The sequence below is a fragment of the Podarcis erhardii genome (assembly GCF_964252035.2).
Source record: "Podarcis erhardii genome assembly, chromosome: 3".
In the NCBI taxonomy this organism is placed as follows: Eukaryota; Metazoa; Chordata; class Lepidosauria; order Squamata; family Lacertidae; genus Podarcis; species Podarcis erhardii.
The window spans coordinates 69,705,162-69,722,932 of record NC_138507.1 but is presented as its reverse complement, the minus strand read 5'-3'; the positions used below and the strand labels follow the sequence as shown (position 1 = coordinate 69,722,932).

General features: G+C 38.5%; 1 protein-coding gene across 5 annotated transcripts in view; it reads right to left on the bottom strand.

Annotated features, from left to right (window-relative positions):
- The window catches only part of ZDHHC14 (zDHHC palmitoyltransferase 14), a 67,350-nt gene that overhangs the window by 27,519 nt on the left and 22,060 nt on the right, over positions 1-17,771 (bottom strand). For 3 of the 5 annotated variants that reach the window (XR_014154464.1, XM_081854357.1, XM_081854359.1), the window contains exons 2-3: positions 12,171-12,343; positions 4,731-4,889 (exon numbers count right to left, since the gene is read on the bottom strand). Coding sequence is in view for 4 of the 5 variants with exons in the window: in XM_081854357.1 (XP_081710483.1) it covers positions 4,731-4,889; positions 12,171-12,343 (332 nt within the window). In the remaining variant the exon portion in view is untranslated. The remainder of the gene's footprint in view (positions 1-4,730; positions 4,890-12,170; positions 12,344-17,771) is intronic. The other 2 variants (XM_081854358.1, XM_081854360.1) reach the window with 1 other exon arrangement.

Here is a 17,771-nt window from a genome sequence, read left to right as displayed (position 1 = left end):
GACAGTATGGATGAGCTCAGAATCAGAGATGTTAAGATAAGTTCTCTTGACTGGTTGGGAGGATGGGTAGAGTCAGCTTTTGTACACAAAAGACCAAATCAGTATTGTCAAAAACCACTGCTGAAAAACTAATGGGATAGAAGATACAGGGGCCTTTGTATAACATACCAGCAGCCTGGCTAATTCAACTGATATCATTCACATCTGTGCTTGTTTGGCAATATGTAATGTTGTGGTTTCCTTTGTAGCCCCTATGATTTCATAATTTATGTGCATCCATTTTGGGGCTGTTCTTCATTTATCTGTTGTTGTTGTTGTTGTTGTTGTTGTTGTTGTTGTTGTTAAAAACCCAGTATGGATGCTTGCAGTACATACTGCCTTTTCCTGCATTTGAAACATTTGTAAATGCAGCAACATAAGAATCCTGCAATTTCAATGCTAGTAATCATTTCCTGCAGATATGGGAAAAGATACATAGCACCTTCAAAGAACTTGGGTTTAAGACCAAGAGACTAATTTTTAGCAAGTCAACTGTTCCTGCAAATTTTTCACTTGCTTTACTAGAATTAGAACAGAATAGTGCCCCTGGGGTATACACAGACTTCCAAGGCTGTTTCCATAGCCTAAACAAATTCATGCAGGCACTGTGTAGCAACTGTCTCATAGGTGAGGGGGGAAGAGGTTCACATGGCCTTGGTAGCAAGCTAGTATTTGTTACTGAACCTAATCTTCCCCATTTCAATCTAAGAAGAAGGGAACATTTTGCAGAGACCTTTGACCTCATGCAGGGCTTTTGGGAGTGCCCCAAATCTCAGGCTACAATTTGAGATTAGCCCCTGGATCTCTTTTACTTTGTGTGGACTTGATCTGGCTCATGGGCCTTATAATATGTACCTTCAAATTCAGGGACAGAAAACCAAAAAGGAAACTGAAAGGGCTCTATAAAAGTTTAATATTGGACTGTTTCCCAGCTGCAGTTGTTCATACAATTTCTCTGTTTCTAAGTAGAATATTAATAGTTTTCAATTAGGATTAGACAGCATTAAAAGAGAACATTTGATGACAGAACTATTCAGAACTATGTGTGTTAATGGCAGGATTTAACACAGTGGGCAGTATCCAACTAAGTCGTTCTGTCAGTGCAAGGATTTTCACTTGTGCAACAAAACTTCCCCCCTCCTTCCCCCCGTATGTCCCCATATCTATTCTGGCATTCCCCACAACCCTCTAGAATAGATTAAGGGAGGGTGCAGGGTGCATGGTGCATTCAGGGAGTGGAGAGGGGCGAAGTCCTCTTGCAGAAGCAGAAACCCTTGTGTTGGTGGAATCAGTTGGTTGAATACAGCTCAGCAGTTCCCTCTCCCCCAAGGTGGCTATCAATGGCTACTTGCCATGATGGCTATGTTCTGCCTCCACTGTTGGTGGCAATAAGGCAATATGCCTCTGAATATCTGTTGCTGAGAATTGCAAGGGGAGAGAGTGCTGCTGTGCTCAGTTACTCCATAGGCATCTGGTTGGTCACTGCCCTTGGCCTGATCTAGCAGGGCTTTTCCTATGTTCCTGTTGGATTTTGCCCTGCTTTTGTATCCTGGAGGGAAAAATCTGTCAGTCTGTTCAAGAGCCTGGTCAAGGCCCATTTCAGATAAATTGCTGCAAGATTATCTTAAGTTTTTCTCTGGGTTAAGGACACATAAACCGCATCCTATATCTTCTACCTAAGAAACAATGGTTGCTTACCATGATGCCACATTCAGTACAAATCTGCTTCATGAATAGTTCAAGCTCCTTGAATACCTCTTGAATGGTCAGTAAACCATGAAATACAAAAGGATCACCTGTTGTAATCACCCTCACATCTTTAATTATAAAGGCATTAAAGGATTACTCTTCAAGGATTACTTTGAACAGTAGAAATTACCTTGGAATTAGACCTAGCTTTGTTCAACAAGAACAGTTATCAAAAAACAAGGATAAGGATATAGAAATAGTAGGGTCCAAAAAATCCCACCCTTATGGTGGGTGTGGGTGTCCGTGTCCCAAATGATGTAAAACAAATCAATTCACATTTATTCCAGAAAGCAAGTACAAAAAAACCTTAAAATTCATATTTGTGCATTGAATTCTTTTTACTAGACTAGATATTTTAAAAGAATGGTATGGGAAGGCTTAGTAACTCAAGCAGAAAGCTTTGTTTTGAAGAGACTACTGAAATCAATGCTGTGGTATCATGAAGAAAACCAAGAGGAAATTACTTATAAAATTCCATTTTTTCATACACACTATACTATACTATAACAGTATAGTATAAAATATAAATCTAACAAGAAATCTAGAGAAAAACAGGGGAGGGGGAGGGATTAGGAGGAAGGGTGTATTAGTTTAATTCTTATTTATATACCCTGTAGTATAGAAAATCAATAAATACATTAGATACCCGTAAGGTATCAAATAAGAAAGAAACCATGTCTAGAACTTTCACCACATACCTAACCATTTCATAATGAATTCTTAACAAGTAAACATAGTGTGTTAGGTGACTTGTCAATATGGTCTCAAACAAGAGACTCTGCTAAAAATTTACTATCTGAGCAAGATGTAAAACCATTAGCTGAAATTTCATTGGCAATGGGTAGCACAGGACCCCACTATTCCAGTACAGTGGTACCTCTGGATGTGAACGGGATCCGTTCTGGAGCCCTGTTCGTATCCTGAAGTGAACGCAACCTGCGTCCGCGCGTGCATGGGTCACGATTCGCCGCTTCCGCGCATGCGCGTGACGTTATTTTGAGCGTCTGCTCATGTGCGAGCGGCGAAACCCAGAAGTAACGTGTTCTGTTACTTCCGGGTTGCCGCGGAGCGCAACCTGAAAACGCTCATCCCGAAGCTACTTCAACCCAAGGTATGACTGTACTTTCCAACGAGAGAAGCATTATTAGCTTGAATTAGAATACACTGAGGTAACCGAGACTAGAGCTGAAATTTTATTTATATCTGAAAACAACAAGTACTTAACAAGTCAGTTCTATTTTATTATTTTGGAATTTGATAACAAGCCAGGGACACTTCTGAGGATATCAGCTAGTGATCTACAGTAGGAATTAAGTACTGAGGGATACAACTGGATGTGGGTTAAGATTCTAGCAAGAACAACACCTGTGGAGTTAAAAGAAGAATTTTATAACATATTTGACTCCCTATAGACTTAGTAGGATATATTCACCAGTACAAAGTAACTGTTGGAGATGTAGTAGGCCTCAAACAGACTTCTTGCATATAGTTCAGAGCTGCCCAATTATATAGCTGTATGTATTTTAAATCTGGAATTTTATTACAGAAAGGCTTGGCTACAAGTTACCAATGAATCTTAAAACAGTTTTATTAAATTATTAAAGAGGAGGATTATTAGAGGAGGATTTCAAGGTAATATTAAATCTGTTATTAGGTAATATTAAATCTATTATTTGATGCAAAATATACTGTATTATATTGTCTGAGTTACAGAGAATCTTCAATGCAGGCATCCTCCCACTTACGCGCGAGCAACTCACACACAACCACATATATGTGAGGCACCAGGAAATAAATAAATAATTCAATTCTAACCTGAGATGGTGGAGAGCTTAAAAGTCCTGTGGCTCGCGAGGAGACCCTTCCCTGAGCCCAAAGAGGATGTCAGTGAGCCAAAAGTCCAGAAAAAAAGACTCCAAGGGCTCCAAAATGGTGCACAGGAGCTCTCGCTGCCACCGCGCTACCAGGCTCTGTCAATAGATTCTGGACTCCTAGACTCTGTAAGCAGAATGTGTGTGTGTGTGTGTGTGTGTGTGTGTGTGTGTACACAAGACTACTTTTAAGCACAGATTTCAAAGTGGCCGGCGGGGGGGGGGGGTAACTATGGATGAAATATGTTTCCACAGGCACCACACAGATTCAGTCTATAATACAGAAGAGATGTTGCTTAACGAACTATATTTTGAAATACGTAACTTTAAACATTATCCCCTCTTATTTAGCCTTCAACACCAAAGTTAGGGCAGTGTATTCAACACCAAAGTTAAGCCATTATATTCCACAGCAAACTAGTAAGAAAGCTAGGACAGTGCCTTATCTTTTATTTTTACTGCAAAAATGTATGCCCTGTTAAAATAGATGTTACATTTAAGTTTTCTTTGTTTTGCCCCAGGTTTCCAGGTGTTCTGACTCACAAAAGATTCCTACTATAAATGTGACAGGTGTAGCCTGTGGCTCTGAATCAACCCAAAGCTCCATGGTTTTATTTCAAATCGAACAAAGAATTGAGAGATGAATCACTGTGACTCTTAACAAGAGGGAATGCTCAAACAGGAAAACTGAACTGAAATGGAATATATATAGTGCACAAACAGAAAAGTTTAGCAGGTTGAAAACTTTATTTTTGGCTCTATCAAGCCCGAAAATACACAAAAAAGTTATACTTTCATAGAATTGGAAGGAATCCTGAGGGTCATTTAGTCCAACCCCCTGCAATGCAACCTCGGCTTAAAAACCTCCAGTGAAAGAGAGTCAACAATCTCCCAAGGGAGTCTGTTCTGCTGCTGAACAGCTTTTACTGTCAGAAAGTTCTTCCTGCTGTTTAGTCGTAATCTCCTTTTCATCATGAGAAACACCAAAATATACTGACCAGTACATATTAATCTTTCATTCTATCTAGCAAGATCTGTATATTAATTTTTGTGTGTGTGGTTTTTACTCACCTACACAGTTATCACAAAGGCTGCAATGTGAGGCACGAGGTGGGCGAAAAATCTTGCAGGTAAAACAGTATTTTAACTTCACTGTCTGCCCATTGATGAGTACTTCTTTTGTTCTAGGAGGTGGACGATACCCTCCTGAACTGGAGCCATTTGCAATTTCTAAAAATGGAAATAAAAACAATAAGTTGAAGGATTGAGTTTTCATCCAGTATATTTGGAATAAGTACATTACTGTAATTTTTAATATAATCTAGATGAATTGGAAATAGTTAACTAAAATTATCCTTTAAATCCTTTTTATAAATAAGGAGGGTAATATATAACAAATTGAACCACATTAGGTCCTCTTTTGATTGAAAACATGATGTTATATGAGAATCTTTACTTGTCCCAAATGCAGTGTCAAAGATATCATGCAGAAAAATCTGTTAATTCCTACATTTCCTTTGGAGGGAAATTAGTCCTGAAGGTGTTTAGCCCAAACATCTTATGCATTATGATCATTCCTGCATCCATACAGTACTGTGTGATTCTTTTCAGGAGCCTATAGCCCTATGCCAACTTACTGGGGGGTGACCCCACTGAACTCAATGGGCCCTACTTCCAAGTTAACCTGCATAGGTATTATTTTCCGATTGTAGATTTCATTCTCTAAGGACAAACACGATAAGAGACCTCTGTGCCAACCATAAGCAGTGCTGTAGCAGGGGGCGGGGGGCTAGCTGGGTTTCTTGCCCCAGGTAAAGCCTCCAGAGGGCACCATTGAGACTCCCAGCCTGTGTGTGTGTGCGTGTGTGTACACAAATGTATGTGGGGAGTGTGTGTGCCAAACTGGGTCTTTGACCTGGGTGAAATAAAGCCTAGTTTCATAACGTGCTAAACTACATGCATATTATTATATGCATATATTTGTCTTACCCATAATATTTATATATTTATATAAATATATAATATTTATATAAATATATAATGTTTATATATTTATATAAATATATAATATTTATATTATATAAATATATTTATAATATTTATATATTTGCAATATCTCTATCTTAAAGTGTATTGAAAAAGTTTTAACCTGAAGAATACTTTTAACAATGTTTTAAATTGTATATTAATTGTGTTTTTATTTTAATTAATAGTTTTAATTGTTTTGTTTTACTTTGGGAGACACTCAGACAGGTGATATAGATGGAGTTAATTTATTGCCTGGAAGTAAGCTCCATTGAATTCAGTAATACTTATTTCAGAGTAGAAAGGTAGCAACCAAACCCAAAAGAATTTGCTTATTCATGTTGCTACCTTCACATGGCCAGTTTTTGTGTGCTGACTTAAAACAAGTGAGTCCGATCTCCATTCACATAAATTAAAGATCTGTTAGATGAGTGTATCTACACAAAGTCATACTTAGAACCCTTGTTGCTCTTCCTAATGCTGTTAATTCTGCTGCATCCTTACTGTCATGTGTGGCCCTGAGAGGCCTTCTGTGACCTGATTTAACTCCAGCAGAGCACTTGGCACCTTCTGAAGCACCCTTTTTGCTGGCAAGGCAACTTTTTGTTGGTGGTGGCAAATTTGCACTTTGCTCTAAATACTTTGAGGACATATCTCCTCCAATTAAAACATTTCTGTTCTGTACTACCAATAACTTATGGTGGCATTTGGGATTCTCTTTCACATTTTCTGCTCACAGCCCTGAGACAAAGGCTGACAATGAATAGTCCAAGGTCTCCTAGGGAGATTCATAGATGAACCATGATTTTAACCCTGGTCTCCTACACCTTAGTTCATTTATTATCCTTCCACAGTATGGGGGGGAAAGCCATAGAAGCGAACAGTTCTGTGTGACACCTTTAAGATTGATCAGTTCAGGCTCCAGACCTGCTTGGTAGCCATCCCTATAGAATTTAGTGGGGATTACTTCTGCGTAATGTATGGTTATTGTGACATTAGTCCACACTAGAAGGGGTCTCTGCTTTCACAACTGATAAACCAAGGTCAAACACTGTTTCATTTAGTTGAATGTGATGCTTTTGTATCCATACCTTTGCAAGGGAGGAGGATGGGACGAAAACCAGAACAAACTGGGTTATCTGGCATCTAGAATTCTTATTTCTTTAGTTATTACTTACTCTGAACTTTACAGGACAGATTAAGCTCTGAAACTCATTTGGGAATTCTCAAAAGCAATGTTGTAATGTATAATAGCAGGTTCCCTTAGAAAACAAGGGCATCACAGGGAATCTGTGGCACAGCAATTTTGAATGCATGTACTTGTGTGAACATTATCCCTTCCTGACCTAAAATACTTTATAAAAACGTGTCACGCACATTGAGAGAAAATGGGAAAATGACTTTATTTATTATGCAGGAACACCACTGTGTTAGTACACAAAAGCAGCATGCTTTGTAAGGGTAGTTAATATGGCCTATTTTGCAGTACCTGAGAACAGGAAAAATCTGTGACAATCCTCCAATTAATAAGGATTTTAAAAAACAAACACTGCATTCTGTGTGACTAGCTAACATCTGAAGGCTCTTTATACTTCTGCCACTCTGTTTGGTAAGAACAGAAACTTAATCAAATTGCATAATGATCACTTAAACCAACTACTAATATGTCCACATCAATACCATGAGTGCAATTAACTATCCCAAATAGAAGTACTTTGTGCCCAAACTGAAGAACTCATTAAATTAGAAATCCTTAAATGAACTGAAGACATCAAATTAAAGTTGAAGTATAAATGTAATGACATCCAAGATGATCAGACAGCATCCACTCCAGTGCATCTGCTCAAAGAATTTTACAAATTCCCAGATACTCGTATTTGCCATGGCAAGATAGCACCTAACACATTTATTCTGCATTATGCTCTAAGATAATCACAACGTGTTGGATCTTTTTAAACTTAATGACCAACTGAAAGCAGTCTTGGTTGCCAGAGTACACACATAAATAAGCAGAGTGGCACAATAAAACCTTACGCCTTGTAATATTAGGGTAGGAATTACAAGCCCCTGAATAGTTCCTGACGTTAATAAGATTCAGTATGACCTTAATTAACCATACCCCAAACTAATGAAAAAGGTCCTTGACCAAATCCTCCAAACTCTATTCTTAATTCAGCCCTCACATAAATATATATACAAATACATATGCAAATGTTATTTATTTATTTTTTATAAATATTTATTAAAGTTTTTAAATATAAATGCACAAATAATAAACGATCTTACTTCTATCACAACAATTTCATCACTTCTTTGGACTCCCTCACGTCTCCCGCTCCCATTTACATCGTTAAAAATTTTTTCCAAACAAATTATCAACTTGTTTACAATCTCATGTCCACTCATTCAAATATAATCTAGCACTTCTTCCAAAAAATTTTATATTTTCTTTAGTCTCACTTATCATCAAATTTAAATCTAGTTTAGTGGTGGCCAATTTTTTATAATCTAGCATCCTTCTTAACATTCAACCAAATTACAATGTTTTTGTAGATACATCTTGAATTTCTCCCAGTCTTCCTCCATCTTCTCTTCTCCCAGATCACGGATTCTGCCAGTCATCTCGGCCAGTTGCATATAGTCCATCAGCTGCATCTGCCACTCTTCCAGTGTGGGTAGATCTTGAGTTTTCCAGTTTTTTGCGATGAGAATCCTTGCTGCCGTTGTTGCATACATAAAAAATGTTCGATCCTTCTTTAACACCTTCTGGCCGACAATACCCAGAAGGAAGGCCTCTGGTTTCTTTGTGAAGGTATACTTAAATACCTTTTTCAGCTCATTATATATCATTTCCCAGAAGACCTTCACCTTAGGGCATGTCCACCAGAGGTGAAAGAATGTTCCTTCATTTTCTTTACATTTCCAACATTTATTATCAGACGAATGGTATATTTTGGCAAGTTTAACTGGGGTCATGTACCATCTATATATCATTTTCATTACATTTTCCTTCAGAGCATTACATGCGGTGAAGTTCAGCCCAGTGGTCCACAACCTTTCCCAGTCCTCAAACATAATGCCCAATGTCCTGTGCCCATTTTATCATAGCCGATTTAACCATTTCGTCTTGTGTATTCCATTTTAGCAGCAAGTTATACATTCTAGATAGTACCTTGGTCTTTGGTTCTAACAATTCTGTTTCTGACTTCGATTTCTCCACCTGGAACCCTAACTTTTTGTCATTTTTAAAAACTTCTTTAATCTGAGCATAATGTAACCAGTCTCGCACCTTATCCTTCATTTTCATATGCAAATGTTATTTAGAGGACAAACTTCTTTGCTTATCTCCTTCCTCAAACCTGTACAGTGAACAAATGCTAAATCCCTCCATTTGCAAGTGTTCATAAATACTGATATCAGTCTAAAAGTCTGTGCTCTTAGCCAATAAAACTACGTGCAATTTTCTCCCTGGTTTCCTAACCTGTAACTTCATCTGGTTTCACCACTACAGGAATAGATGCAAGACAGTACCTTTCAACATAAAACATTCTCTTCTAACTTATTTATACTGTATTAACAGCTGTTTCCAAAGGCTTATTATGCAGTTTCATTATTTATAGCTAGAAAGAGGGAACAGCAGTTGGCTCATTCAAAGCAAGCAAATGAACACTTTATTTGGACCATCTACATTTAAAATGCTGAAAGCAAGCTTTAATGTTGCAAGATTCTTCCAGGAGAAAAAAATACAAAAAAAAAAAGCCCCCAATGGTGCTGCATTGGATATTTACCCAGTCTTACAGATTTGATCTCAAATATGCTAGAAGATGGAAGAAATTAGTTGAAGCAAACACCAAGGGATTATCTCAGTGTTCCAATGAAGCAGGGATAGAGAGGAAGTAGGAATGACTTGCACTTCGGTCATTTCTTGATGACAGGGGCAGATACATGTTGCCCAATGTGATGTCAAAAATGTGCATTTCTCATGGGTCTTGGAGGAAATGGGAATGAAAGAATTAACTTCTTCCTTTTCCTCCAATGCTGCTTTTTTGAAACTTCTGAAGTGGCCCATATTGGAGCCTGACAAAACAATTTAGAACTTTTGCTGGATTAAAGTGTATGTTTCAGTTATCAAAAGAAATTACCCAACCCCTTTGTGTCTTGATGTTTAGGCAGCTACAGAAGATATTTTTGTACGAGAAGGCTTTTAAAAATGAAATGATAACTGTACAATCGCAGGAATTGTTATATTGCTTTTAGTTTATTGGGTTTTGTAATTTTTGTATTCTATCTTATTTTTATTTATTGTATTGTACTGTTTGTACACCACCTCAGTAACTTTTGGTTGTGAAGGAATTTATAAATCTGCAGATATATAAATAAAAGACAGAGGAATACCTCTAATGTAAAAACTGACATTACCTCCTGTTAGAAAAATGAATTTAGCCCATCACTACAAAAATACACAAAGTTTTTCAACAGTTTAGATCGGAGATGGTGAACTCCATATGCTAATTTATGGGTGATTTAAACATTTGCTCATGGAATGTTTGAGGGTTGGGGACAGTAATAAAAAAGAAAAAGTATAAAACAACTTAATGAAACAATGACACAACATTATCCTCAGTGTTTGAAACTCCCATTGCTCTAGGCACATTTTTGACAGGGAATTTCATTAGTGCAAGCAGTTTCTGAGCTCTGGGTGCAGCACTGCGCCTGAAATTTCAGATTAAAACTGCAGAGTGGAAGGAAAGGAGGACCTTTCTACCTCCCCACTTCCCCCTTAAAAATATTAGGGGGAGGGCAGGGGAAGGACTGGACCATGTAAAAAATGAACATAATATTTTAACTAATTCATTCATTTTCAGCTTTGTATTCTTGTTATTAAAAAAGCACGCCAGGACATTCCGTTGTTGCAGCCGTAACCTAGGTTTAAGGTGCCATTTAGCTCCTAGCTTTCATATATCAGTTTCTAACATGGATCACCCTCATTCAGGTATCTCACCAAAATGACAGCAAACAAAAAAAAAGCCACCATTGTCTAGTACATAGAGCATTTTCATGACTTAGATTATTATTTATTAAATATCTATACTGCCCTTCATTCAAAGATCACAGGGTGGTTTACAATGTAAAAACTCAAAAATACATACAATAATAACAAACAAGTACACCTCCCCCCAATTTAAAAGGCCATAGATTGTTTAATTAGCCAAAGGCCTAGGACATGAAGAATGTTTTTGCCTGGTGCCTAATGCTATGTGACGAAGGTTTCAGGCGAGCCTCCCTGGGAAGAGCATTCCACAAGCAGGGAGCCACCACAGAAAAGGCCCAGCCTTGTGTCGCCACCCTCTGGACCTCTTGTGGAGGAGGCAAACAAAGAAAGAAAGGCCTCAGATGCTGATCACAAGGTCCAGGTTGATTCACATGGGGCTAGATGCAGTCCAGAATTATTTAAAGTTTTATAGATCAAGACCAGCACTTTGAATTGGGCCCAGAAACTAATAGGCAACCAGTGCTGTAGGGCCAGGATTGGCGTTATATGCTCAAACCGTCTTGCCCCAGTGAGCGACTTGGCAGCCAAAATCTGCAATACAGTAGCTAGTTTCCAAACCATTTTAAGAGGCAGCCCCACATATAACATGTTGCAGTAATCCAACCTAGAGGTTACCAAAGTATGGACAACAGAAGTTAGGCTATCCCTGCCCAGATAAGGGTACAGCTGGACTATTGGCAGCAGCTGATGGAAGGCACTTTGCACCACCATGGCCACCTGAGCCTCAAGTGACAGCAATGGGTCCAGATGTACAGTACCCCCAACTGTGTAGATCAGGGATGGCGAACCCTTGACCCACAGCAGGATTTCTTCCAGTCCTCTGAGTCCCTACCTGCCCATCAGCAGGGAGAGATTAAAACCACACTGCTATATGCCTGTGTCTTCTGAAAGTGAATTCACATAACCCGTAGGAGCCAACTCCTGGGGGCTGTGCAGGCTTTGGCCCCCACAATAAGATATTTGAGGGGGCTACCCTCCCCTAAAGTTGGTGGACGCTTCCAGTCAAACAGTTTCTGTCCTCTGAGTCATGTGATTGATCATGTGGGGCAGGGCTTACCTGGGCCCCACAATTTTTTATTCAAGTTGGCACCCCTGACATAAGCACTCCATTCCTGGCCAGACACTCTGCACCAGCGGTTGGTAACCGTTTTGGACCAGTGGTCACATTTTGAATTTTGAGAGTGTGCTGTAGAAGTAATTGTTGCTTCTTTTCAATATGACTGTAAACACAAATGCTTCTTTTGAAATTCTACAAGACAGACCATTCCAGCTATCACTGCCCTAGAACTGAAAAATTACAAAACTCATTCTTTTTAGAAAAAAGAACAAGTATGTGATGTTGCCGTTCAGCATGCACGCATGTGTGTGCGCGCGCGCATACACACACACACACACACACACACAGTTACAAAGATGATGGGACAACAACAGACCTTCAGTGTTACCTATTTGTCTTTCAAGATCTGCGGCTTCATCTGGTGTTGCACGAGGCAGGACTCCAGGATCACTGAAGCTAGTACGTAGCAAGGTCCCCATAACAAAAAAGAACAGAACTGCTCCTACTGCAGGAATAGCAGGTGTAATCTGATCTGATAAATATCGACAACTGTAAAACAGAGAAAAATTGAAAGTTTAAGGGTCATTAATACTGCATAATACACCTTTTAACCTGGCTTTTGACACCTGAGATATTTTTCAGGACCCACCCTATTCCTATAAATGTAATTTGTTTTAACTGCTTTTAAGACTGAATTTTAAATTGCTATAATCCACCCTGGGATCTTATGATGAAGGGAGGGTAAGAAATCAAATTATTATTAGTAGTAATAAGGCTGCTGATGTAAGTTCCATTATTGTAAGGGAATTAGGCGTGGGGGAGAGAGCCATTCCAGATAACCAGCTTAGAGAAGTTATTTCCCCATGAAGCACAAAACCTAAAAAGCTCAAATTTTATTCGAGAACTTCTTTATTTCACAAAATTTCTGAGTGTGCATTCAGTATTTTCCACCACCACCACCATTTTGTACTCAAGGAGGGCTCTGGTGCAGGTCCAGACTCACAATCTATTTTCCCACCTTATTTTCTAGACATCAGTAAATTATTGTGTTAACAAAGGATCTCCTGAGCCAGTCATTCACTTCTCCTTGGAGCAAATGGAGCAGAAGTAGTGAAAGAACCCACGGTTTACTACAGATCATTTCCTTCTGTACACTTTAGTAACATTTCCTGAAAAATCAACACCCACTTTATTTATTTGCTTGTTTAAAGTGAGGCAATAGCATGATGTCATGTACAAAAACAAAAAAATGATTGAGTGTGTTGATAAGAGATGCAAAACCTTTTATAAATGGCATCTTTTAATGTTATGGATATGTATAGCAGTGTGGTTAAAATGTAACCCAGTTTTTTTTAGACTCCCTGCCTTCTTTGATTTTAATATTAAATGTTTCCTAAGGGATAACTATCTTAATCACTTGCAGCAAAACCAAAAACTTAAAGACTAACGGATTTATTACAAGATAAGCTACTGAGGACTCAAGAAAGCCTTGCCATTGACTTTCAGGAATCTCTTGAATACTTTTCTATGCCAACAGGTCTATGCAGCTTTTTAAACTTCTTGATTAGCCAGTGTTATGATTCTTATGATCGTTTTGTATTGCTTTTATGGTGTTTTATATTTTATTTTATATATTGGTGTATACCACCTTGATATTTATATGAGTTAGAGGTATATAAATATGTTTAATAAAAAAAATGTTATTGTTGACAGATATTTGAAATTTAAATATTAGCTTAAAAAAACTTAACAATATGCCTAGCATTTTATATTGCATAAAAAGACAGCTGCAGAAAAGCAAGTTATGACCTCTGCAATGTATCCATGCTGTTATACAGCATAATCCTGGCAACTGACAAACAAGAAGACTTGCTTCTATCATGGGCTGAATGAAGTCTAGCTGCTTCAGTGGGAGCTGCTGCCTGATAACACCAGCAAAGACCAAAGATGAGGGCAGGAAATGCTGCCCTTATAAATCTGGTGCCATATGAACTTCATGTTATTTCTGTTCCTAATACTACAAAATCTTTTGCAAACCACTTTTGAGTCTCTTCTGGGACAATAAAGGGGGACATAAGTATTCTAAATAAATAAATACAACCCTTTTAATTTGATTTTTGGAGTATCCTAATTTAAGAACTAGAACTTCTTAAAAGCTTAAAAGGGTATATATCGTTTACTTGGTGAATTTCAGGGTTATTGCAATGAATGCATACCAGTCTAGGCTGAATTTGTGTGCAGAGAGTTGAACAAATGATTCACTGTGATGAATGGTGTAAATTCTCTCACAAGGAACTACAGGAATGTATTTTCATGCTGAACTAATTCACCACGGGATACACTCAATCCAAGCTGGTCTTCACAGGCATGGTTTACACTTCACAATCTGTGTGTTTACAAGTAGCACCTAATTATTTGTATTACACTAAAGTATTCATAGGCTACTGTCCTCAATTCAAGGCAACTCAAAATAACAACACACATATTTTAAATGCAACAATCACACTAAAACAGGAAATTCATAACAGATAACTTAGAAAAGTATAACAAAAGCATAATAGATCATAACAACCAAATACCCCCTGGAATAAGAACTATCCCAAAAGAAATGAGAGAGAAAGGACTCTATATCTCATCTGGGAGGATATTCCAGAGCCATGAGGTGACAGTAATGAAGACCCTGTTTCTGACAGCTGATAATTCCATAGCAAACGTGCTTGAAAACAGAGTCCAGTGTAGCAATCACAATCACAACTACTATGGGGCGTAACAGATGGAGAAGTAGTTTCTAAGGTATGTAGATCACAGGCTGTGACCAGATTTAAAAGTAATTAAGCACCAGCCCCTTGCATTCAGTCTGGAAGCAAGCTAGCAATCAGTGAAGTTGTTGCAGAATTGGCCAAGTATGATCACAGACAATAACCATAGTTAGCAGACAAGGAGCCTCCTGCTGACTCATAGAAATTCTCCCTCCTTTTCCTTTTCAGTATTAACACTGGCATAGTTCTGTGCCATGGTTTCTTTAATCATTAGTAAACCAGCACCAAATCCTGCTTTCAAACTCTAGTGTAAAGCAAACAATTGTTAGCTTTCTCAGTGCAGAATTCAGTGGCTCAATAGGGCAAGACAGTTTGTGCATATAACACCAATCCTAGCCCAACTGCACTGGCTGCCAGTGAATTTCTAAGCACAATTAAAAGTGCTCATTTTGATCTAAAAAGCCTTAAACAGCTCAGGACCGCTATACCTCAAGGACTGCCTCTCACCATATGAACCAATCTGGACCCTGTGACCATCATCTGAGGCCCTTCTTCATATGCCTCCTCCGTGAGAGGTCTGGAGGGAAGCAACACAAGAAGAAGCGTTTTCTGTGGTAGCTCCCCATTTGTGGAATGCCCTTCCCAGAGCATTCATTACATATCTTCAGGGACCAGGCAAAAACATTCCTCTTCTCCCAGGCCTTTAGCTAATTAAACTATCTATGGCCTTTAAAACAGGAGGGGGGCATTGTTCTTGTTTGCTACTATGTTATGTATTTTTGTGTTTTTATATGGTAAGCCACCTTGTGATCTTCAGGTGAAGGGTGGTTTAGAAATTAATAATAGCTAACCTCTGAATGTCCAGATGTTGATGAAATACAACTCCCATTATCATCATTAACCATTTGCCATGCTGGTTGAGGACTTATAGTTCAGCAACATCTGGAGGGACACAAGTTCTTCACCAGGGGTTTTACACCATGGCTAATACTTAAAAGGGAAAGGAGAGGTGGATCTGGGTGGGAGACAGGAGGAAGGAGTGGGCATGATCCCACTTGACACTTGCGTCAAGTCAGTGTCAAAACCAACAGAAATTACAGGACTGTACATTGCCAGGGGTACAGGGAGCTCACATATTTAAAGTTACTCATTAAAAGGAAACCTAGAAAAAAAGGACAGTTTTTACTAGTTTGTACTGAGCTTCGGATTGTAGCCAGAACAGACACATTCTCTTTGATCTTGGTGAACTGACAGTACTGTCTATTCCTGAAACAAACTGCAACTGTCACTATGTTAACTGCAAAATATTCATTTAAACTGGCTACAAAATACTTTATTAAAAAATCATTTGTTCAGACTGAATCCTGTTGCCACCTGCAATGCTAAATTGCAGAAGACCAAGATTCTAATGAATCTGCAAAACTACAAATATCAAATGTACCAGTAAGCTAAGCTAACAAGTAAGCTTTTCTACATGTTCTTCTGCTTTTCCTTCCCCAATTTATTTATTTCTAACACTCAGATACTATGTGTTTGAAGGCTTACAGGAGAATGGGAGGAAACAGAAATTGCCAGAGATTGCCAGAGATCTGCTGCATCTGGGTTTAAGAAAAACAAAAACACTGCTATACTGAGCACAGATTATGGTCAAGCCATCTGAACTAAACACACATAAGGAGTGATACAAAACAGGGATAATCTACATAGTCACCAACCTTTTTGGGCCGATGGACACATTTGCAAACCAGAGAAACTATTGTGAGCACCACACACAAACCACAACCAAGCACACACAACAGCCTATTCTGTTGGCTATAACAGAATATTTCTTTCAAATCTTATTTTAGCAGGGGGAAGGAACCCTGTGGGCACCAGAGAATGTTAGGGGAAGGCAGGGCACATTGATGCAAGGGGCACATTGATACACCAACAATATATCAATATCAAGAAACGTTATTTGCGTCGCGACATCACTAAAACGTGTATACATGTGTGAATACAACAGTTGCGACCGTGCTGCCCGCCAGTTAGCCGTTGGTGTTTGACGAGAGTAGGTGTGTTTTTAGCATGGCCTACTAAAAAATTACGTGAAATGTAAAAGTGTTCCAATGCTGTTTGACGTCGTTTGGTTAAGATTTAAAAATACCAAAGGGAAGTTATTCCACTCAGTAATCAGGATTACACGTGATATTTAAATAAGTTCAGTGGTTTTATTAATAATTGTTAGTTTTTTGAAAATGTCCATTGGGGCACTTTGATACATTAAGACACGGGGCACACTGATATGTATAAAAGTGCCCCACTAGTGTACAATATACAAGTTTGCATGAAATCTCTAAACTAGTCATTCTGTTTTCCAGAAAATGATTTGGAAAGAAAAAAACTGTTGTTTAATACTGTTGTTTATTATCTTCTAACTTTAATGGTTCTTTTGATTGCTATTATAATATTGATTAGTTATGCCATGCATAAAGATTTTTTTTTTATTTGACTCATCTTTGTTACATAAAATATGAGATTGAATGTTTCTGCATCAATCTGCCCCACCGCTCCCTACTGTGAGCACAAGTGTGCCATATTAACAATTGCCTAGAGGTTATGTGCCTTTAGATCAGGATATGGTATGGTCGGAAGACACAAGGCCATTACCTTGCTAAAGCTAAGCAGATCTACATCAGGGAAGGGTTTGGATGGGTGACTGCCTAAGAATATCATGTATGCCACCATGGGTTCCAGCACAGAAGAAAGACAGGATATAAATGTAAAGAAAGATGCCAAATAAATAAAATTTATACTGAGGAGATACAGCACATCAAGAACCACTTGTGGTCTTTTAGAACAGCGTTAAAGCAGTCACTGCCAGAATTGTGCCCACACTAGCGGACCCCTCACCTTCAAACTTGCCTCAAGGTGCCTAACAGAGTAACCCTTTTCTGTGGGCATAGCCACCACCAGCAAACAATTTTTTAATTGACGGAAGACACCACCACCCCACAAAGTATGTCCCATGAATGATGCTACATCATGGTGTAGTATCATTTCAACTGAGCTGTTCTGAAACAAATGGGAACACCATGAGGCAAACGGATTGCAGCTCTTCCACCAAACAAAGGCATTTTTTACTGTACAACAAAGTGGGGGAAAGTACAAAGAACCTGCCTCCTGTGATAGAATAGAAAGTTCCTTCAACAGAAATAAATGGATTTCAAAAACAAAAG